The sequence below is a fragment of the Rhinopithecus bieti genome, unplaced genomic scaffold, assembly GCF_001698545.2.
Source record: "Rhinopithecus bieti isolate Rb0 unplaced genomic scaffold, ASM169854v2 scaffold_3067, whole genome shotgun sequence".
NCBI lineage: Eukaryota > Metazoa > Chordata > Mammalia > Primates > Cercopithecidae > Rhinopithecus > Rhinopithecus bieti.
Genome location: NW_016804208.1, coordinates 199,616 through 223,228, shown reverse-complemented (window position 1 = coordinate 223,228; position 23,613 = coordinate 199,616). Strand labels below are relative to the sequence as shown.

Here is a 23,613-nt window from a genome sequence, read left to right as displayed (position 1 = left end):
TCTGACACAATGTCAGCAAACCCAGAAGGGTGCATAGAAGGTTCTCCACATAAGAGTGAATTCCATTCAAATGATCTTAACTACCCAGAACTTACCTATCAGTCCTGGCCCTGGTTTCTTCATGATCTCTCCAGCTTGTGGAGGTTTCGTGATATTGAAGAAGATGTAGTCATCACTGGCGTCCACATCTGAAGCTCGCAGCATGGATCCCTGGATCAGGATAGTCTGCCCCTCCTCCAGTTCAATCACAACATTGGTTATGAGGAACGGGGGACTATCATCTTTGGGCAAGATGTTGATGGGGAATTTGTGACGGATGCTGTGATGGCCATCAAATATCCGGAAGACCACGAAGTCTTTGGTGGAATCGCTGTCATCATGATGATAGCGAACAACTCCAGCCTGGAGATCAGCCACGGTGAAGAGAAATCCTTTCCCCCCTGAGGGAGAGAGCAGAGATGGAGCAGACTGAGCGAGGGAGTGCAGAAGCAGCAGCTGTGGGGAAAGCATCAATACAACAGAGGCTGCTAAGGGAAGTGTGCAGCCTGCATTTCCCTCACCTGGAAAAACTACAGATTGTTAGTGGGTTCTGGGACAACACATCTAGTTTTGAATACTGGCTCCAACATTCATCAGTTGTGCAGATTTGAGCAAGGTATTTAATTTATAAAACTTATCTATAAAACATGGATAATACTACTGTGATGGTTTTAACTTTTTCCATCAACTTGACTGGGCTACGGAATGCCCAGACAACTGGTAAAATATTATTGCTGGGTGGTTCTGTGAAGAGGGTGTTTCTTGAAGTGATCAGTATTTGAATCAGGAGACTGAGAAAAGATCACGCTTATCATTGTGGACAGGCATCATCCAATCCATTGAGGGACTGAGTAGAACAAAAAGGAAGAGGAAAGGGGAATGTTCTCTCTCTTCTGGAGCTGAGACTTCCTTCCATCTTCTTCCCTCTGACACTGGAGCTCCTGGCTCTTGGGCCTTTGAACTCTGGAACATAAACCAGCCACCCTCTAACACCCCCATTTGTCCCTCCACCCTTCACCTTCCCTACCACACTCACCCCTCTCCACTCCCCTTGCCCAGCTTCTCAAGCCTTTGGCTTTGGACTGGGAATTACACCATCAGCTTCCCTGGTTCTCGGGCCTTCAGACTAATACCCATGACTTCATGGCTTTCCTGGTTCTCCAATGGCCTAACATGGAACCTCTCAGCCTCCACAATTACATAAGCCAATTCCCATAATAAATCACCTCATAGATAGGTAGGTAGGTAGGCAGGTAGGTAGATAGATATATACATAGATACATAGATAGACATTCTGTTGGCTTAATTTCTCTAGCGAACCCTTACTAATACAAATACTTACCTCATAATCCACAGCAAGAATGAGAGAACTTAAGCAACAGTAAGCCTACAATAAGTGTTGGTTATTCTTCAGCTAATTGCTACCATCCTACATGGCAGCAATTCTTAGAGGAGTGGTCTCAAACCAGCAGCCTCAGTACCACCTAGAAAGTTTTAGAAATGTAACTTCTCAGGCCTTACCCTGGACCTGCTGAATCAGAAATTCAGGGGTGGGTGGGAGGGAGGCAACAACCAGTGTTATCAAGCCTATTTGAAAATTACTGGCTCAAAGACCAAGAGCTAGAGCTCTGATATCTAACAGACTGGGTTCAAATCCCAGTTCTGTCATTTTCTAGGTGTGTTACCTTAGATAAGTCAGTTGTTCTAAGTCTCAGGTTACCCATTTGTAAAATGGGAATAATAATAGTATCTAATACCATAAAGTTGATATGAGATAAACAAGATAAAGTATACAGAATGCTTTGCACAGTATCGGTCACAAAGTAAATGCTTAATAAATGGTCATACTATTTTCTATCTCCTCTGAACCCAGACCATCAATGCATTATGTTCTCCCACTCTTCATTTCATCTCCATAGTATTAATAAACATTGCTTTGTTTCCTTCAGAGACTTACAATTCTTTTTGTCTTTTTGTTTTGCTTGGTTTTGTTTTGTTTTGCTTTTGAGACAGAGTCTCCCTCTGTCTCCCAGGTTCGAATGCAGTGGCGTGATCTTGGCTCATTGCAACCTCCACCTCCTGGGTTCAAACGATTCTCTTGCCTCAGCCTCCTGAGTAGCTGGGACTCAGGCATGCACCACCACACCGGGCTATTTTGTGTTTTTGTAGAGATGGGGTTTCACCATGCTGGCCAGGCTGGTCTCGAACTCCTGACCTCAAGTGATCTGCCCATCTCAGCCTCCCGAAATGCTGGGATTACAGGCATGAGCCACTGTGCCCAGCCAGAGACTTACAATTCTTAATGGCAGGTGCACCCCACTACTCTCTTCACACCATGTGGCTGTGTTAAAGACCTTAGAGGAATAAACGATTTAACACTTTCTTGGCCAAGAGCCACTTTATGCTTCTTCCTCACTACCAGAATCCTAGTTGTATTTGGCATAGCAATACGGTCATTTAAAAATACTCAGACTTCCCGACTCCCTTGCACTGAGTTGTATGTGACGTAGTTTGATAAAGAAATCTAAGTGGAAATTGTTGTATTGTGCTCCTAGGAAAACTTGTTAAATAGAGCAAACTTAGATGCCATGACTTCTTTCATTGTTCCTTCTGTGTCTTCCAGCCTCAAAGACATGAAGAAAATAACTAATTTTCAAGCCACTTCACTTGGATTTCTCTTACGTACAACTGAACACCCAACCTGTCTGGTATACCCAGATTTAAACTGGCCTCCCACTGTCCTGGGATTAAGCAGTAGGATTTATCACACATTTATTATTTTGTTTTTGATTCCAGAATTCCCTGATCACTTTCCCTGAGAGTTATCTTTCTGCTTTACAGTTAGGGAAACCAAGAAGATAACTGAATTAAATCCTCTGAGCTCATTATAAGGAATGACTTATTTTATCATAAAGTGTAAATATTACTTTTATTAGGGTTATTACCTTGTTAACTATCATCCCATAGAATTATAAATTTATTTCTTTTAAATCATGACAACTACTACTAATAACATAACATCATTATTACTGAAGTATTAATTAAGCATTAATTTTTCTTTTCTTTCCTTTTTTTTTTTGAGATGGAATCTTGCTTTGTCACCCAGGCTGGAGTGCAGCAGCATGATCTTGGCTCACTGCAACCTCTGCTGCCCAGGTTCAAGCAATTCTCCTGTCTCAGCCTCCCAAGTAGCTGGGACTACAGGCACCTACCACCATGCCTGGCCAATTTTTGTATTTTTAGTAGAGACGGGGTTTTACCATATTAGTCAGGCTGGTCTCGAACTCCTGACCTCAGGTGATCCATCCGCCTCAGTCTCCCAAAATGTGGGGATTACAGGCATGAGCCACCACACTTGGCCTAATTTTTCAAAATACTTCTTTGAAGCAGAGAAATAAAAAACATTTTGTCCTCCAACTGGGAAAAAAATAACTAGTTAAGGAGTATACTTAGAAGGAGTCCTGCATGGCATCCAGAAAGCAAAACTGAGGTTTAAACAATGAGCCACGCACAAGGTCCTGTTCATAAATGGTTAGACATTGATCTGAGCACTTGAACACAAAAGTCAATGGTTTCAAGATCTCCAGATCTTCTGCATTTGACAATTTCATTGAGAAATGGGGCCCAAGAGATGCTACATATATCTGTTAAATACGTGTACTTTTGAAGAAAATACTTTTGGATTCTTCGCTAGGTTACCAAGTTGGATCATTCACCTCTTAAAGTCAGCCATCCATGCTGCAGGCCACCAACAGTGACTAGCCGGACTGCACCAATGTCGTCATTGTCGACAACCTGAAACTGTTCCCAAGTGATGGCTCTAGACTGCCCCTCAAGGAGATTCAGACCTGTGAAAGAAAGGAGAAAAGGGTTTTGGCATGATAGACTGGATAAAGAAAATGTGCACATTGGACCATGGAATACTATGCAGTGTAAAAAATAGTGAGTTCATGTCCTTTGCAGGGACATGGATGAAGCTGGAAACCATCATCCTCAGCAAACTTACACGGGAACAGTAAACCAAACACCACATGTTCTCACTCACAAGTGGGAGCTGAACAATGAGAACACATGAACACAGGGAGGGGAACATCACACACTGGGACCTGTTCTGGGGTATGGGGGAAAGGGGAGAGAGAGCATTAGGATAAATACCTAATGCATGTGGAGCTTAAAACCTAGATGACATGTTGATAGATGTAGCAAACCACCATGGCACATGTGCACCTAGGTAACAAACCTGCACGTTCAGCACACGTATCCCAGAACTTAAAAAAAAAAAAAAGATAAGAAAAGGGTACTGGCAAGTTCTGTGACATGCCAACGTGCCTGCTTAAGAAAAGATGAATGAATTTCCACTCATGAAACCATCTGAATATTGCATCTTTAAAAGCTTTTCAAGAAACTGGAATGTAGCTTTTATTTTTAGTACTATTTTATTTTTAGTACTATTGACTCCAATATTACAACAGATTACAGAGAATCCTGAAAGGGAGCAGAGCAAGCTGGTACAATTGCAAGGTAGCATGCTGCTGAACCTATCTTATGCTTCTCTCACATCTGCCAGCTTCACCCACCACTCTGGCCTCGACCAACTGATTGTTCTCTAGCTGCAGCCGCCCCATGAGGATTCCCAGTTTCCAAAATTGTAAAGCCCTCCTGCCACCACTGCCTCATCTTCTGATACAGCCGGCTACCTCCACTGCCTCTGGTGGCGGCAGGACCAACCTTGTGGCTTATCAGGCCCTGCACCAGGGGACCCAGGGAATATGTTCTATGGCTGCTAAGAAGGGCCAGATAACACCCTCTGGGCATGTGGGGAGTTAACAGCCACTGAAGTAAACTTTAAGCCATTAAAGACAGGAAATGGGAAAGAACTGACCATTAATAGATTGTTGACCTTTTCCCCACCCCACTTCCAACTCTTCCCAAACACAGTGGTTGCATCTTCTCCCTGGAGACATCAACACTACAGACCAATCTGCTTTATCTTACTGTAAAACTGTGACCAGCTCAGCTATGCCACCTTTTTATTTGCTTCTCCCCTTACTCTTGCTTTCAGTATAGGGTTAGTACGTCTGATCTGCCTCAGGGTCTGTTTTCTAGGGAAATTGGGCTAATACATATATAAAGGAGAGGGAGAAAGAAAAGGAAGGAAGGAAGGAAGGAAGGAAGGGAGGGAGGGAGGGAGGGAGGGAGGGGTGCATAAGAAGAATCTCTATGACTGGCAATACAATAAGGGTTTGGAAGCCAGGAGTGCACAGGACAAGGCATCACGGAGCACAGCAGAGGAACAATCGAGAAGCCTAGAAATATATACAGCAAAATATTAACATTGGTTATATCTGCATGGTGAAATAATAAATAATTTTAAATGTAATATATTCTCCAAATTTCAACAATGGCACAGATCAAGTTCCTAATAAACAAATGTTTATTTTAAAAAGGATTCTGATGTTCAAAGCAGCCAAAATGACATTGAACAAACCTGGGTGTCACCAATCACACATACACGTACAGACAATTCCATCTCTACACTCAAGCAGGAGTCCACGCAATATGTGACTATTTCTAAACTTTAGGTTACTGATTCCGTCTTTTGTCTCATTATCCCCCTGACAGAGATCGAATAGGATGTAGAGCCAGAATTATAAATCAAGGCTGCTCACCTGATGTTCTCTATCTCTACTGAAACTCACATACATACAAACACATACCTATGTGTACACACACAAGGCAGCTTATTTAAGCTGCCACCTGAGGATTTAAATCAGACGCAGACATTTTTCCCTTAATACAGTCTACCATCACTGCTTTTAAGTATGTTTCAAATGGTATTGATGGGATCAGTGAGAAAGGAAAAGATTTCCATTTACATTCCACATTTACATCTGGTGAACATATATACATCACATAAGTCCACTCAGAATTAAATATGGCATAGAAAGCCATATTTTAAAGCAGTTAAAGCTCTTATTTATCTTTTTCAGTTTCCATGTCGCCCAACATAAAAATATGGATTACAAAAGCTAAACCTTTCTCCAGTCCCTTGTAACAATCTGAGTTGGAGATTTCAGTCCCACTACAGCTCAGTATCACAAACAGTCACTTCTTTGCTTCATTCAGTTGAAAAGTGTCCCTTTGTCTTATCTCCAGCAGAAGAAAGAACTTGGCCGCAGGACACAGAAATCCTGGATTTAAATTTCTCACGCTGCCAGGAGGAATAAAAAAACAACAACAAAAGCTACAATCTGATGCCCTTCATCTGTCTGGGTTGCAGTTGCCTCATGTATGACATAGGAATAAAACTACCTTTCTTTCCTGACCCATCTTTCTTGTATTCCCTTCAGGGCTATGTTGCTTTATGCCTCATATTGAGCTTTACCTGTATTCCAGGATACACGGGGGGCATTTGTGTCTGCTGTTCTGATGGAGATGTGGACTGTCATAGGTGCACTCCTTTCAAAGAAGAAGTCATATACCTCCAATTCTACCTATAAACAAACAGAGGCAAAGGAACCACACACTGAAGCATTAGAGGGTAAAACAGCATTAATTCTGGGGTATAGCCACACACAGAGGCAAACGGGGATTCAGGTTTCTGCGGTTCCCACATCTCATTTTAGACAACCTGATTTGACTTTTTCAGGTTCTAGATCTTGCTCCTTACTTTAACAGTATTTTTAAATTTTCTTCTACATAAAAGACGTTATTAATCTAAAAATGGTAATATGCTGGAGATGTGTCTCTGCACTTGCTCAGGAGACCAACTCCTTCCCACATTCAATCACTTAAATCTCTCTCAAAGATGGAGGATCTAGAGAAGTGGTTTTCAACTAGGGGTGATGTTGTCCCCCTAGAGGAGTTTTGGGAATGTCTGGAGGCATTTTTGGTTTCAGAAGTGGGTGTGTGGGAGAATGCTATTGTCACCACGTGGGTAGAGGCCAGGATACTAACATCCTACTGTACACAGGACAACCTCCCAAACAAATAATTATCTGATACAAAATGGCAATTGTTGTACGGCTACTATCAAGAAACCCTGATCTAGAGACATCTATTTCACTAGACACATTTTTAAATATCTCAACTTTATTTGCTTTCATGAAATTCATGACTAATAAGTAGGGGCTACGTGACAAGTTTTGGTCTTTATTGTGTGCTATGTATGTATTCACCAGATGCTGACAGAGAAGAATGAGGTATAACACACAAATGCAAGGCATACTCCCTACTTTTGAAGAACATGTGGTCCATGGGAGAGGATAAGAGAAATAATCAAACAGCACTATATCAGCAAACACTGAATGACAAAAGAAACTGATTCAAGGCTGCCAGAGCAACAGACTGAACATGAAACTACATGGGCAAGATGTGTCTTTCTTTGGAGGGGTAAAATGTAAATATGCACTCGGTTAGGCCCCGGCCCAGGGCTTCCAGTCCATACAACCTGAAAACTGTGTGATCTCCACTGAAAAAACTGTGAGTTACCGTCTAACGAAAAAAATCACACATTCACACAGGTTCTGCTTTAAGAGTACATTACACAATGCCAGAAACTACACACATGAAGCAGCCAGAAAAGTAGTGCTCTACTTGTGAGCTCGAAGTAAGACTGAATGTGCAATGAGAAATTACTTCCTAACAGGGAAGGCATGTAGGGGCCACAGACTCTGATGAGAGGGGGAAATAAAAGCAGAAGGCAAACCACAGCATTTACAGCCTAAAGTCCTTTGTCTCCCCTTGAGGCTACACGCTGAAAATGCCTCAATTACAATAGAGGTAACCCCAGGGATATTTATTTTCCTTAATAAACCTGAACTCAAGTCTGTATCAGTCCGCTCATTCAAAATTTCCATCCTGTTTGAATCAAGTTGCTGGGAGGTCTTTAAGCATGTGAAGCATTATTATGTGGAAGACTTGAACCAGCTGTCCTCCCCTCCCACTAACTACAAAACCAGAGGAAAGAAGTTGAACCTGCAGCAAAAGGAATTTAGATAGAAGTAGGACCTTCCTGATGGACAGCGTTTCATTGTGAAATTAGTTATCAAATAAGACTATGGAATGTCCTATCCTGAATCTGTGTTATTAATTAAAATTAAGGATTCCCATAAAAAGCTCTCACAAAAAAAAAATAAAAGAATTTATTAATAAAAGAATTGTGTGCTCGCCTTGGCAGCACATATACTAAAATTGGAATGATACAGAGAAGATTAGCATAGCCCCTGCACAAGGATGACACACAAATTCATGAAATGTTCCATATTTTGGGGGAACAGCACACACTAAGGCCTGTCGGGGTCAGGGGTGGAGAGAGAGAGAACATTAGAAAAAATAGCTAATGCATGCCGGGCTTACTACGTGGGTGATGGGTTGATAGGTACACCAAACCACCATGGACATGTTTACCTATGTAACACACCTGCAATTCTGCACATGTACCCCAGAACTTAAAATTAAAATAAAGAAACACACCAAAAAATTTTTGTTAAAAATAAAAGAATTGTATACAAAAGTCATCTCTAACTTCAATGGTCTCTGTGATTCAGGAAGGCTGCCGCAGTTCTCAAGCTGGTGAGCCCTGGGTCAAATGTGGCCCTCAGAAATATTTGGTAGCTAACACAATACGTTTCACTACAATTTTTAATTGTTTTCTATATTCAAGAATTTAAGCATTTTACCAAAAAAGCATCATTTTCCCATTTCTCTTGCCACATCAGTGCTACAGCAACAGTGGGCACACTTGTATCCTTGCAGGGCAGCGGTGGGCGCGAGCTGAGTGGCAGCTGATTCCTGAGGGGCTGGCTCTTTCTTCAGTTTGCCACAGTGCCCCTCAGTGGGGTTTGCTCATTGACCCCGCCTGCCTGGCTCCTCCAGGCAGTTGGTTTGCACCCTCATTTACAGTGACTGATTCTTTTCTGAGGCAATGAAGGTACAAAGGAACCTGAGGGTTTAGGGTAGGGGGTTCTTAAATAACCATGTGACTTCTCTAGGCTGAAAGTTTTGTCTCTCCTTCTTACCTCATCATGTCTCCTCTCAGAATGACTGCAGTTTGGTGGCTGATAGGCGATCTGCATGTCACTGAGATCTTTCCAGGTGAATGAGGAGATTGGTCTGGTGTGATCCAACAGGTGAGTCACATAGCCCTGGAGCGGGGCTTTAGTAATGTTGAACACCAGCAAGTGTTTAGGGGTCTCATCTTCTTCACAGTCCAGAACTGATGTAGTCAAGGAGGTCAGGATGAACTGATCCACTTCCAGAATAAACATGGCCATGAATGCAGCCTTTGGAATCTGATTCGGAATTCCAGCTCGGATATAGACAGGCAGCCACGCACTCTCTGACTTTTGAAGGACAGAGAAAATATAAAGGAGGAAATAATATGAATGAGGTGATATAATACAGAGCTAATAGCCTAATATTTAATACAGCCACAGCCTAACATCTAGCAGTGACCTGAAGCTGGGTGCATATTGGAATCACCTGGGGAGCTTTAAACACACGCTGGTACCTAGGATCCGTCTCCAGAGGTTCTTGTTTAATTGTTCCAAAAAGGGGACCAGAAAACCAGTATTTCTCGAGCTCCCTGGTGACTCTTACATGCAGCCAGGTGAAGAAGGGAGCACCTACTTTGGCATCAGAAGGAACTGTGTTTATCATCCAACACTTTTAATTTGTGTGACTTCACACAAGTTACCAAACTCTTCATTCTCATTTTCTTTCCAGCTGTAAATGAAAATATTAATACTAGACTCCCAAGTATCAAGTGAGGACAAATGAAATAGCCAAAGTAGGCACTTAGCAGTCTGGCATCAACAACCTTCTCCAGCCACCTGCCTCACCTCCTGTCATGTAGTTTTAAAGGGGGCAGGAGAAGGATGAAGGAAATATGTCTTTATGATTTGGTTCTCACGCAAATGAAGAATAGTTACTTGGTTGTCTGGTTAGTTAAGATCCTGGATCTCCAAGCAAGGGTTGGGCATTGAGCATTGCAAGTGAGCACTGAGGCTAGGCATGCATCCTCCAAAACGAGAGCACTATGAGCAAGAGACCCTCCAAAGAAATCACGAAACTGTGCCACAAGATCTAAGAGCTCAACAAGTGCTATGGGCAGAAAGAATCCTCACAGGGCGAGGTGTGGTAGCTCATGCCTGCAATCCCAGCATTCTGGGAGGCTGAGGCAGGAGGATTGCTTGATGCCAGGAGTTTGAGACCAGCCTGGGCAACAGAGCGAGACTCTATCTCTACAAAAAAAGTAAAAATAATAAAATTAGTCAGGCATGGTAGTGCACACCTATAGTCAATTACTCAATTGACTGAAGCAGGAAGATCACTTAAGCCAGGGGATTGAAGTTATGGTGAGCTCTGATCACACCACAGCATTTCAGCCTGAGCAAGAGAGTGAGACTTTGTAAAGAAAAGAATCCTCATAGCAGTAGACGCTAGTTCTCATAGGATTTGATCTATCCCATTGCTGAGAGAACCAGGCTCCCATACTGATAAACACTGGCCATTGGGCTAGGAGTTGTAATCTGTGTATAACAGAATGCTAAAATTCCAATAAAATATATTAGATTTGCAACTGAATGTAAGACAGGTAGTAAAATACGCAGAATTTACACAGCAAGTTGTCTGGAACTAGTTCCAGACTCCAGAACTTTCTTGCCCACATAAGAATATAAAAAGACTGAGAAAGGTAAGAAAAAGATTGATTAGGAGAGAGGAGTGCTTTGCTGTGTTGTGCTCAGTCACTTTCCTGACCTTTAACATCACACGTTGGCATGGAGCAGGAAAAGCAGAGCAATGCCATATCTCCTGTCCCTTAAAATGTGTTTCTTGCAGTTGAAACACACACAGAGAGCTGACACAGGGCTCATATCTGAGGAAGTTAAGTGGCTGGAAGCAGAAAAATGATGATGGCTGTGCCAGAATCAGTTTGTTCTTGTTTGTGGCAGCAAGGGACATGTAAATGTTCCCAGATATGGGCCAAGTGGGCAGAGGGCTGGTCTGAGGTCTCCTGGACCCTGAACTTCAGAGAGTACTCTTGAGAGGACAAAAATCCAGTAAGAAAATGCTGGAGATGGAATCAAATCCTAGGAGCTGCAGGAGAAATCGCAAGTGATCACTCAGGCTAGAAATACATCCTCTTAAGAGAACGATGAGTGATAGACCAATGGGGCTCTCCAGAGAAACCATGAATTTGTCCCTAAGACAAAGATGCAGCTTGAGACATCTACCAGGCTCAGACAGCATGAAATCATATGTCATCAGTGCCTGATCAAATAAGATCCCTCTCTCCCATTCCCCGAAACCACCCCTGCCACCAGCCTGAAAATTAAGAAACTAACCAGCAATGTGCAGAGAAGAGAGAATTGCAAGAGAGGAACAGAGGAGAAGACAATCAACCCCCTCCCTTCCCACTGCATGGTTGATGAAGGCAGGTAAATGATATACTGAGATGTCCCAGGGTTTAGAGTATCTACTCTTCATGTGTCACTGGGAAAAAATATTATTTGAAGATGCATAATTAGAAAACTCAAGAGGGGTAAATTGTGATTTAGAAGGACTGGTGCTTCACGCTAAGACCAATTGAGTCTAGAGTTAAGTCTAAATAAGTACGTTATCTTAAACATGTTAATAAAGTGGATACAAATGATGAAAGAGCTTACTGCTTATAATAAAGTATAACAATCATATGCTAGAACTGAAATTGCAAATTATATAAACAAAGCAATTGCCACGAGAAAGGATCACTTGGATCCATTATCATCATACATAGGAAGGAGCCAAGAGAGCTTACTTCATTTTTTGACTGTATATATTACAAATACAGGCTTAAGAATATTTTTAAGTTTAGAATTAAATCCAAATAAAACATAAAGTTTGATAAGGAATTGTCAAATAAATAAAGATAAAGGCAAAGAAAACGTGATCTATTTTGCAAGACAATTTTTTTTAATTCACAAGAAAGCATAAAACATGAGAGAAAAAAGTGTATCTGTTACTCCCACAAATATAAAGTTTATATTGCCTTATTCAAGACAAATATTCTGAAATTCAATAAAAATGTCCAATTATATGTACCTTACAAGAAAAGCACTTAAAATAAAATTACATAGAAAGATGAAAAAGGGTAATACAAATTGATCATTAATGGAGAAAGCAGAGAGACCACATAATTTCAAAGATGAATTCAATGTGGGCAGTTGATATTAGTAAAAAATATAAGACAAAGATTCTTATAAATAACATTATATTTAATATTGTTCTTCTCAAACCAGTGGGGAATAGAGCAAAAATAAGAATAATAATTACAGAAAAAGAAAGAACAAAATTATCATCATTAGTGAAAGATATAATTATGGTCTTTAAAAGCCCAAATAATTGAGAATTTCTTAAAATAATTGAACTCAGGAAAGAAGCCAGATAAAAGAAAATTATTCCAAAATAGCTTTTCTGTTTGTCATCAATAACCAATGAGAAGATATAATGGGAGAAAAATATTCTATTCACAATAGGTTCACAAAAACAAAGTGCCTAGGACTGGACTTAATAAGTATGCTCAACTTATGTGAAGGAAACTATGAACTTTACAGAAATATATAAAAGAACCTTTGTCCAAATGAAGTGAGATACTTTATTTCTGGATGAAAAGATTCAATATGGTAAATGTTCCATTATTCTAATTTTCCCCAAATAATTTATAGTTCTAACTGGATACTGATAAAATCCTTAGGGGCTTTTCTTTGAAACTAACATAACCATTTAATTATAGTTATTTGGAACTAAGTCTAGGTGAGAATGACTATGAAAATTTTGAAGAGAAGTGATAAGGAAGAACTTGCTTGTAAGATAATTATAGGCCTGTTACGTTTAGAATAATATGAGACTGACAAAGAATAAGTAGGCAAATCTAAGAAATAAAAGAGCTAGCCTTCAAATTGTATAAGTTATATCCTTCTATACAACAGAAGATCATCTAAAATCAATTGGGAAACAAGTTAATTGTTCAATGAATAGTGTTGAAAATTTGAGCTATTTGGAAAAAACTGTTCCTTGTATTTCATCATATAATAAAATTTTATTTCAGGTAGATTAAAAAGGCAAATGTAAGGAAGAAGACCTTTAAAAATCTAGAAGACATTATGAATGAAGGGTCGTTTGGTCACTTGATGAGAATTGCCTGTACAACCACAAAAATAACAAAAGAACAAGATATAAAACTTCACATGTAGTATAAGTGTGATTCCATAAACAAAACCAACTCTGGCATGCATTCGTGCACATGTGTGTGTATGTAAAAATAGTAGAAATAAAGCTATATTTATTTTCTTCTTATCTTGCTTTCTGCGTTTTTTTAATATTCTCTGCAGTGAGCCTATTACTTTTATATTCATAAATGAATCTGTTTTATGACATGCCAAATAAGCTATGGAATAGCTTAATGATAAACAAAGCAAGAAGGTAAAGGAATAAATTCCCAATAAAAATAGATCTTAAAATACAAACAAATAAAGCCCTATTCAATATAGTAAGAAAAAAATGAGAAAATTCGGTGAAAAAGAACAATGGCTTCCATTTTTTCAATGGATATACGAAATCTTTAAAAATGAAAGGAGTTTTGTGTTAAAACAAACAGAAAGCATCTACTAGTTGTCTACAGACCTCGTGTTTAGCTCTGTATGAACAAGGTATGTCACGGCTCGGAGCCACCACTATAAAATAGGAAGCTTGAGCTAAACCCAGCCTGGGTTTGCAAACCTGGCTAATGAGTTTTTTACCGGGTGACTTTTAAAACCAGCAGTATGCATAGTGCTACTATGTGCCAGGTTTTATGTCAAGCACGTAATAAGCATTTTCTCATTTAATCCTCTCAGTTACTGTAAGAAACAGGTACTATTAACCTACTTTAAGTTGAAGAAAATGAGACCAAAATTCACACAGCTAGTTAAGTGGATGTTTGAACCCAGGCAGTCTGGGCCCGGTGTCCATGCTCTTAACTCTCAGTTGGACTCAGAAATTTATCCTTGAAAAGCTACCCAAGGGATTTACCTGATCAATTTGACTAGTCTGCCTCAGAGTTTTTTTCCAGATCTTAATTCTATGATTTTGTTTTATCATTTCTTTATGATTTCTTGTCATATAAATTCCTTGGGGTAATAATGTTCAATATTTGACTGGGCCCCTTAGGAGAAATCCCAGTGAGAAGCCAGTTTGTGAAAGATAGAAGTATTTCCGAACATCATCTTGGATCATCTTTCCTCAGCAAGAAATCTCAGCTGTTTCAGCAGGTACACAGTTTCCCCGGTTTCTCCAATAAACAAATTACAGAGTTCATGAATCAGCAGCACTGCAAGTTCAATATTTTGAATAAATGGAATCCACTTTCTGTCATTATTTCAATATATAAGGATCAACAGGAGGAAAGACAAGAGAATTAAAAGAGATTGGAAGATGCAGGAGGTCTTTGGGAGCCTGTCTCCTTGAGGAGCCAGCCCTTCATTCCAAAGCCTGGAAGAGTGACCAATCTGTGACAAATATAAACATGGGACTGAGATTCTCCTCCCCTCTAGTTTGCTGTGACCTTGCAGAGTGGACCCCCTGATTTCAAGAGGGACAAAAGGAAGCATCAAAGAGAAGGTGTTACAAAAGGTCAAATGACAAGCTGAAGAGTATTGGAGGTAAAGGAGGAAGAAGGTTAGCACGTAACTAGCCCCAGTGCTTCCCAAGTTGCCGTAGTGATGGTGGACTTAGCAGAAAACCAGAGAAGGGAAATTTTATACAAAAGCTACTGTTTTAAGCACTTACTAGCAGAACCAACAAGCCTGCAGTTCCAATGAGTCACTGGCAGTTTCACCCCCAAAAGCACAGGAACTCTCCCTGGCATGGGGGCCAGCATGAGTAGCCCCGTGTAACTGGCTCCCTTACTGTGAATCCTGGAGGCATCCACACATAACCCCAAACTCTACCTTGTACACGATTTTACTCCTGGTATCTGTGAGGTCCAGTTGGATGGAGATATAATCAATGTTGGGTGAAGGGGGATGCAGATGCTGATAACGAAGGCCCATCAGCAGGAACTCCTCACAGCTCACCTTGAGGCTTCCTATTTTCTTTAATCCTGGGGTACAACTTCCACCTGGACACCTCAGTTTTGCTCCCAGTGCTAGAATGTACAGCATTAGATTAAGATAGTCACTTAAACATAACAATTGTAAAATTTAAAAACCAGTACTCTGTCCCATGAATACTTATTCCCTCCCACTACCTCAAGAACACTCGTGTACCCTCCAATCATTCACTGAGTAGGTTGTCATTATTCTGAAAGCTTGTAGTTTCCTTTACTGAAAAATGGTTGAACAGTAGTCTCATCATGTTCTCACCCACCAAAAGTTAAACTGAGAGAAAAAATAAAAAAATATGTTGTCTGAGGTTTGAACATCTCTGACAAATAGACCAGTGACTCACTGCAGGCCTTCCACAGTCTAGCTCCAGTCTTTCCTTTACAGCATCAGCATCCATGTCTCTATTATACAATCTCTACTGGTCTGTCTACTCAATGAAATCCCCTCCCCATGTGGCTATCACACACTCAAATTCTGCATATCCTTCTAAGTCTACCTGGTCTTTTTACTAAGCCTTCCCTTAAACATTCTTTGACCACCTGAACCAACATGTTCTTTCTCACTGAAAACCATAATTGTCTCTCCAACAGTCTTCATATCTCTAACCAACTGTATTTTCACTCTTGTTTGGTATATAATACTCATAAGCCACTTTTAAATTTAAAAAAAAATTGTAGAGATGGGGTCTTGCTAGGTTGCCCAGGCTGGTCTTGAAACCCTGGTCTCAAGCAGTGTTCTTGCCTCAGCCTCCCAAAGCGCTGGGATTATAGGTGTGAGCCACCATGCCCAGACACCCACTTTTTTTTTTTTTTGAGTCTCATTTCTCTGATGTACAAAATAGAACAAATGTGCCTTTAACTGTCATTCTGTCCAAATTCAAAGTATTACTACTATTGCTATGATTATCCCTTATATTTCTTGGTTTCTCGTGGTTTCTAGAGAGAATGGGAGGTGCCCAAAATAGACTGATTGAGTGAATAGCAGAAGGAATGTTATCCATCAACTCTTCCTAATCTCATCTATCACTTCTACCCACTAGCTTTATTTCAGACTTGCTCATAATCCAATAATACTCCATCAATGCACCAACTACTACTGTTGCTATTACTAATAACAGCTGACAATTAATGAGTACCTACTGTGAACCAGACACTGTGTTAAGCACTGTGTTTATGTATAACCTCATTTACTCTTATCCTTACCCAACCCTACAGGGCAGCTATTATCCTTTCTCATTGTAGAGAGGCCTTAGACAGGTTAATAACTAAAATTACACAGAAAATAAAGAGCAGAGGAAGTTCTCAAAACCAGGTCTTTCTGATTGTAAAGTCTGTGCCCTTAACCACTAACCCACACTGTTCAGCCAGCTAAAATGTGTACTAGTTAACTAGAACTCTTAATCATGGTGGAAGGTGAGCATGCATGGATATTTTTGTCAGTTTTAGTAATACCCAGATAAGCATTAAAAGACATCATACGGGCTGGGAAAAAACTGTGTGGCTGATCTCCACGAGGTTCTTCTGGTCGAGGCTCCCCGAAAACCATCTGGCCATGGGCTGGCAGCTGAGTTCTCGCAGTGTCCAGGCTGACCGTGCATTCCAGGCTAGCCATCCTATCATAATCGAATCTGAGCAGATTTTTATCAATCGCTTGGGACAGGCCATTGAATTCAGGCACTTCCAGCACATTGTTACTCATACGGATGATGTTACAGTCTGGTTCCAGGAGATAGGCCCGCAGGATAAAGGTTTCTATGAAGGTATCTGTTTCAGTAAATCTGTGGAGAACGCGGGGCAAAAGTAATATTAATTGGTGCTCAGGTATTTCTGATACCTGCATACTCAGCTGGAAGCTTGAAGATTGGCCTTCCCAAAATTTGTGCCACAGATTGAGTTTGGATTTTGTTTCATGCTCTACTCCCAGCCTCTCTGTTCTGTTCCCTTCATCTCTTTACCCTGGTGTCAACACCTTTTCCTGCCACTTCTTCCTCCCAACATCTTTCTTTCAAAACTTGCTGTCAAACTCATCATGCATATGGATATTTAATGAACGCTAAGACTTCAGAGTCTCACTTCTAGCACATGTGTAATTTAAGAGTATCAAGCCTGTATAATTTCTGGATTGAGTTTTAATTCAGGAGTGAAGGGGTGAGTGGCTTCTGAAGCATTCAGGCCTTTCTGCCCTTCAGAAATACCACTACATAGGCGGTCATTTGCAGCCTAGTTTGGGTGCCCAGCTCAGGGCTTGGCATGTAAAGGGTATTCAGCAATTGCCACTTCCATTCCCTCCATCTGCTTAGCAACTCTAATCTCAAGTTGTCTGAAGAGTCTAAAAGAGAGGGGTGTCATTTTTTTTGAAGGGATAAGATTAATGAGTGATGAGTATGCATCAATAATGCAGCTTCTAATTGATGTGCTCTTATTATGGTGCAGGCATTATGCTAAATTCTCTATGATAGTATAAAATTCAATCCTTATAAAAACCTAGGATAGATATTGTTAATCCCATTTTATGGAGGAAGAAACTGAGGCATAATGGGCTCAGGTAGCTTGCCAAAGGGGCTGGAAAAGGAGAAGTGGTAAGAGGGGAACAAACATGCTCCCTGATTTTCTGCTGCCTACTACTCTGAATATTTTATTTCAAATGTGCTTAAGACCAAGAGGCGAAGAAGCTCCTCTAACCCTGCCTTTCATGTGTACTCTTCCAACCTCCCAGCAGCCTAGAAACCCAAGGAAGGAGTGGGAGCAGCAAGCATTCATCAGCTTTTTTTCTTTTTTAAATTTATTTTTATTTTTAATTTGTGTGGGTACATAGTAGGTGTGTGTATCTATCTATCTATCTATCTATCTATCTATCTATCTATCTATCCTCTGTCTATCTATGTAATGGGGTACATGAGATGTTTTCATACAGGCATGCAATGTGTAATAATCCCATCTTAATATCCATTTATTAAGCATTCCCTCAAGCATTTATCCTTTTTTTTTTTTTTTTTCTTTGAGAGACAGAGTTTCACTCTGTTGCCCAGGCTGGAGTACAGTGGTGTCATCTCGGCTCAATGCAACCTCCACCTCCCAGGTTCAAGAGATTCTCCTGCCTTAGCCTCCCGAATAGCTGGGACTACAGGTGCCTGCCACCATGCCAAGCTAATTTTTATTTTAGTAGAGACGGGGTTTTGCCATGTTGGCCAGGCTGGTCTCAAACTCCTGACCTCAGGTGATCTGCCCACCTTAGCCTCCCAAAGTGCTGGGATTACAGGAATGAGCCACTGCACCTGGCCCACTTATCCTTTTTGTTACAAACAATCCAATTATACTCTTGTAGTTATTTTAAAATGTGCCATTGAATTATTACTGACTGTAGTCACCCTGTTGTGCTATCAATTACTAGGTCTTACCCATTCTTTCTAACTACTGTTTGTACCCATTAACCATCCCCACATTCCCTGCAACTCCCCACTACCCTTCCCACCCCTTCCACGCAAGCTCTTTGAAGTTATTTGTTTTTTAACTCTAAAGTCTTAGAAAGATCAAATGGCCCTGTATGCTGATTTCCTATCTTCCTAAGGAATCCTCGGGTGCCGCTTCATTTTCTGAACACAGTATTTTGTTTGTGTCTCTCTTTCGGCACTTGTTCTGCATAATTACCTGCTCATCTTTTGCCTTAGACTACAGGCACTTAAATAATCTGAGTATTCTCATCCTTTTGTTTCTTATGCTCAGCATACAGCCTGACTTGTAATAGGTGGTCATAAATGTTTGTAGAAAGCTTCACTGTTCCAATGTCTTCTACAAAACTCTTTTACATTAGTCTAGTGCTTAAAGGAAATTCACACCAACATATTTTAACCAAATATTCTTAAAAGCAATAAAAACCAAAGAAAAAACCATATAAAGGCCTACTCCACATACACGAGTTCTCAGTTACTTTTATGAAGTCAGATATGCCATAATCATGAGCTTAAATTTAAAATTAATTTTCACTGGGATATAATTCATATACCACAAAATTCATTTTTTAAAAATATACAGCTCAGAGTTTTTTAGTGTAGTCCCACAGTTGTACAACCATCATGACTACCTAATTCCAGAACACTTTCATCACTCCCAAAAGAGACGCATTTCCCTTCCCCAGCCTCTGGCAACCACTAATCTACTTTCTGTCTCTATGAATTTGCCAGTTTAAATATTTCATATAAAAGGAACAATACGATATGTGGCCTTTTGTGCCTGGCTTCTTTCACTTGGTATGTTTTCAAGGTTCATCCATGCTGTAGCCTTTATCAGTGCTACATTCTTTTTTTTATGGCTGAATGATATTCCATTCTATGAATATACCACATTTTGTTTATCCATTCATCAGTTGGATTTATTCCATTTTTTGGCTGTTATGAAGAATGTTGCAGTGAACTTCATGCACAAGCTCTTGTGTAAAACATAAGTTTTTATTTTTCTTGTGTATATACATAGGAGTAGAATTGCTGTCTCCTACGGTCATTCTATGTTTAACTTCATAGTTGATTTTTAAAGAATTTTAGGCTGGGCATGGTAGCTCATCCCTATAATCCCAGCACTTTGGGAGGCGGAGACAGGCAGATCCTGAGGTCAGGATATCAAGACTATCCTGGCTAACATGGTGAAACCCTGTCTCTACTAAAAATACAACAAATTAGCTGGGCGTGGTGGTGGGTGCCTGGTGCCTGTAGTCCCAACTACTCAGGAGGCTGAGCCAGGAGAATCGCTTGAACCCAGAAGGCAGAGGTTGCACTGAGCCAAGATTGTGCCACTGCACTCCAGACTGGACGACAGAGTGAGATTCCGTCTCAAAAAAAAAAAAAATTTAAGTATTTAATATGTTTAAAAATGGAAGATATTGCACTTTCTATAATTAAGCAGCTGGTAACAAACAAGAAGAATTTCATTCATTTTTGGAATATATTTTCCCCACATTCTCATTAAGAATTTGTACTTTATAATTTCCATTTTCCCCCATAAGTGGTGGGTTGGAACCCCACAGATACCTATACAAGGACACTAGAGGGAAACAGGATAGGGCTAAAAATTTGCCACAGAGGAATCCTAGGGAAGATGACACAAGTGGAAATAAGTGAAAGCTGACTACAAATCTTGCCTTATCCACTCAGGCTTCCAGTTTCTGTTGATTACTTGCTTGTCTGGAATCTATTAACTCCCCTCATGACAATACATATACACAAGAAAAGCCCTCAAAAGTACACAGAATGGTTACTTGACAGCAAATGACCAATCTTCCTGTGCCACGTACCTGTAAAGTCTGAGCTTCACTGTGTCTTCATCAAGAATTGGACAACCATTGTGAACATACTTGACTTCATTGGGAAGGAAATGGCAGTCAAAGACCTAGTTCACATGAAGAATTGGATAAATATCTATGAGAAAATTGGTACAAGATTTAAGATTTTGCCAGGAGAGTACTGCCTGGAGAAAATATGGTCTGTTAGTAATGTGTGTATGTGTGTGTGCGTGTGTCTTCACCACCACCACCTCTACCCTACCCCCATACCCAGTTGCCATCCTACTTATACAGCTGTCTCTTGTCTTGAGAATATCTAAATTGTGAAAACCAAAGCAGATCAAGAAAATTAGTTATGGGATGATTACCTCTCTAAATAAGTGTCTTTTTACCATCTAGAGTGCATTTAAAACATGGTTTCATTTTCAAAACTTTATTTACCCCTTCAGGGGTTCACAGCAATTGAGTTAGAGAGTTCTTTCTGTATGTCTGCATGAAAAGGCATGCTTTAACCCACCCACAGACACACTGTATTCTTTCTGTATATCTCTGTTCTCCTTTTATTTCTTTTTTTTCCGAATAGTATTCTTATATTCAAAGATGAAGTCACTGACTATGGACACTATTGTGGTTAATCAGAGTCCAACATGACCCAGAGTTGCGTCTTATATACGTGCAAAAGACTGCTTTCATTAGTTAAGCAGTAGCAGAAATGGCAGATGAGACAAATAGAAATCTAAAAGCAATTTCCTCTTTTCAAATAAAATTATAATGAACTGTCTGACCTCACTCAGAATTATTAGAAGATTGTTAACTGTTATATTTTGGGAACCTGATTTTTAGAGGAAGAATCATCTCTCCTACCCATATCATGTCCCTCATTCTGCCCGATCTGACTTTGGTAGAGTTCTAATACCCTTGAGGTATGCATGCATGTCCACCATTGTGTTCATGGTGTTTCGTCTGTACCTTTTCACAGCCTCAAACATTTTCAGACAACATAATTCACTCAGAGAAGACTTTAACACTAATAGAAATGATTTTCTTTTCCCACAGATATCATTGGTTCCTCTTTTTAATTGACAACTAGGAAGGAGATAAAGCAAAGACCTTCCCCATATCATTGACAAATAGTCATGGTAATAAAGAGACAATCTGCTTTGTTAAAAGAAACATCTGTTTTATGTTTCATAATATGTTTTCCTTTTATAAAAGGCGACAACCATAATTGTCCATAAATTTACTAACTAAAACAAAGGAGAGCTAAATCCTTTTCTAATTACTGTCTAGCTTTGTTTTTTTCCACTTCAACTGCTTTTCAATTACAATTTATAATTAAATTGTCACACATTCCTAACTCATTACTCACTTTAATGACAGTAAACTGGTTCAAACTAGAGACACTTTCTTATTGCTATATTTCCTATTCAAAAAAGCAAGTTCAGTGCTAACCTGGGGTGCTTTACACCCAGCAAATTTCTTGCTTTGGGCTAGGTGTGAGAAGGGCCATGTGTGAGGGAGTCTTGTCCTAAAACATGAGGAAAACATATTGCCATCAACCTCATCTAATTGACTACATCTAGAGGGTTATCTGAACAGAAGGCACTGGTGTGCATCGATTGAAATCCCTTTCCAAATATTCAATAGGAAAATGAACCTGTTGGTCCTAAGACAAACTTCAGTAATGAAATGAAAACACTAACTGAACAGATGTTAAAGGAAACATTTTCTGTGCAAGTCACATGAAACTGTTCATTACACAGCAGGGTGTTGTTAATACAGTCGTCTCGCTAGAAATGGGTTCACATAAGCTTGGCTTTCAGCTTATTACTAAGCTCTATTAAAGAATAATGTTTAGGCTCTGTGTGTGTGTGTGTGTGTGTGTGTGTGTGTGTGTGTGTGTGTGCATGTGCACTTAGCTATGCTTAATTTCTAAAACTCCATAAGAAATGAACCCCTAGGGAAAGACTGAACCAGCCTGGGTTAAAAACCAAGCACAAATTCAACAAAACTAAACAGACTTTACTTGGGAATCTTATTTTTGTTGAAATTATGAGAATAACCAAATAGGAACGATCATCTGGCAGTTTGAGAAACAAAGTTTTCCCACGATATAGGTTTCTCTCACACAAAGTTTTAATATTTGGCCAAAAAAGTGATGAAACCCCATAGTTTAATGAACTCCTTTACCACAGAATAAATATTAGAAGATATAAATCCCATACCAACTTTAGAGGCTAAAAATTCATTTGCGATGTCCTATTTGCCTTTGGAAATACCTACACTAAGTATTCACGACTTGATTCTACTTTTTCTTAATGAGCAACAGCAGGCTAGGGAATCTGTGTATTCAGAAGTGTTTCTCAGCAATCAAGAGTTTCCTAAATCAGCCTGGCAATTTGTGGTTTCTTCTCTATATTGTCTTTCTAGTAACTGGAGTTTTACCTTAAAATCAGAGAGTGTGAGATGGAGATGACTTGCAGGCCTATTCCAATCCTTGATTCTTGTGACCAAATGTTTTTTACCTAGTTCTAGTCACTTGGATCCCTTTTTGCTCCTCAGTGCCTTGGAGCAGGCCAAGCAATCAGGACCATTAAAACATCACTAAAAACATATAACGGAGACAATTTTATTTCTCTCAGAGAGAGTGCCATATATGATAAGGAATCAGAGGCCATTTGGGGTAGGGAGAGGAGAGCGCTCAGAGGCTGGCTTAGGTAACAATAGATTATCTCCAAATTGCCTACTAAGGAGGAGAATCTGGTCATCTGCAGGGCTTTTGTTCTGCTCAGCTGGGCATGCATGCTTGAGGTCCACACTGGAAGACAGCTTAGACAGCCTGCTATTGTGAGCTACCAGTGGGAATTTTGCTTCTTCTCTTTTTCACAAAAAAACTCAGTCCCACTTCTAGATAAATGTTGAATGATCTTAAAAAATACATTGATTGGAAGAGGTACCATACTATCAATCATCAGTCTTTATAAGACACCTATATGTGCCAGTACAGCCCTAGGTTCCTGCTTTATCAAAGACCCCAGTCCTCTAGGATCAGGGTCCTATTTTGCCCTCTCTGAAGACTCAAAGGGTCAAAGGGCTGCATTTTCCCATTTTTTTTTTTTTTTTTAAAGACACAGTCTCACGCTGTCACCCAGCCTGGAGTGTAGTGGCACTATCTTGG

General features: G+C 40.0%; 1 protein-coding gene across 10 annotated transcripts in view; it reads right to left on the bottom strand.

Annotated features, from left to right (window-relative positions):
• Nucleotides 1-23,613, bottom strand: part of FREM1 (FRAS1 related extracellular matrix 1) — a 178,862-nt gene that overhangs the window by 112,128 nt on the left and 43,121 nt on the right. For 9 of the 10 annotated variants that reach the window (XM_017867169.1, XM_017867168.1, XM_017867166.1 and 6 more), the window contains 7 exons: nt 20,448-20,542; nt 16,643-16,941; nt 15,009-15,205; nt 9,060-9,383; nt 6,425-6,533; nt 3,756-3,887; nt 96-440 (listed from right to left, as the gene is read on the bottom strand). In XM_017867169.1, the coding sequence (XP_017722658.1) occupies nt 96-440; nt 3,756-3,887; nt 6,425-6,533; nt 9,060-9,383; nt 15,009-15,205; nt 16,643-16,941; nt 20,448-20,542 (1,501 nt within the window). The remainder of the gene's footprint in view (nt 1-95; nt 441-3,755; nt 3,888-6,424; nt 6,534-9,059; nt 9,384-15,008; nt 15,206-16,642; nt 16,942-20,447; nt 20,543-23,613) is intronic. The other variant, XM_017867174.1, reaches the window with a different exon arrangement.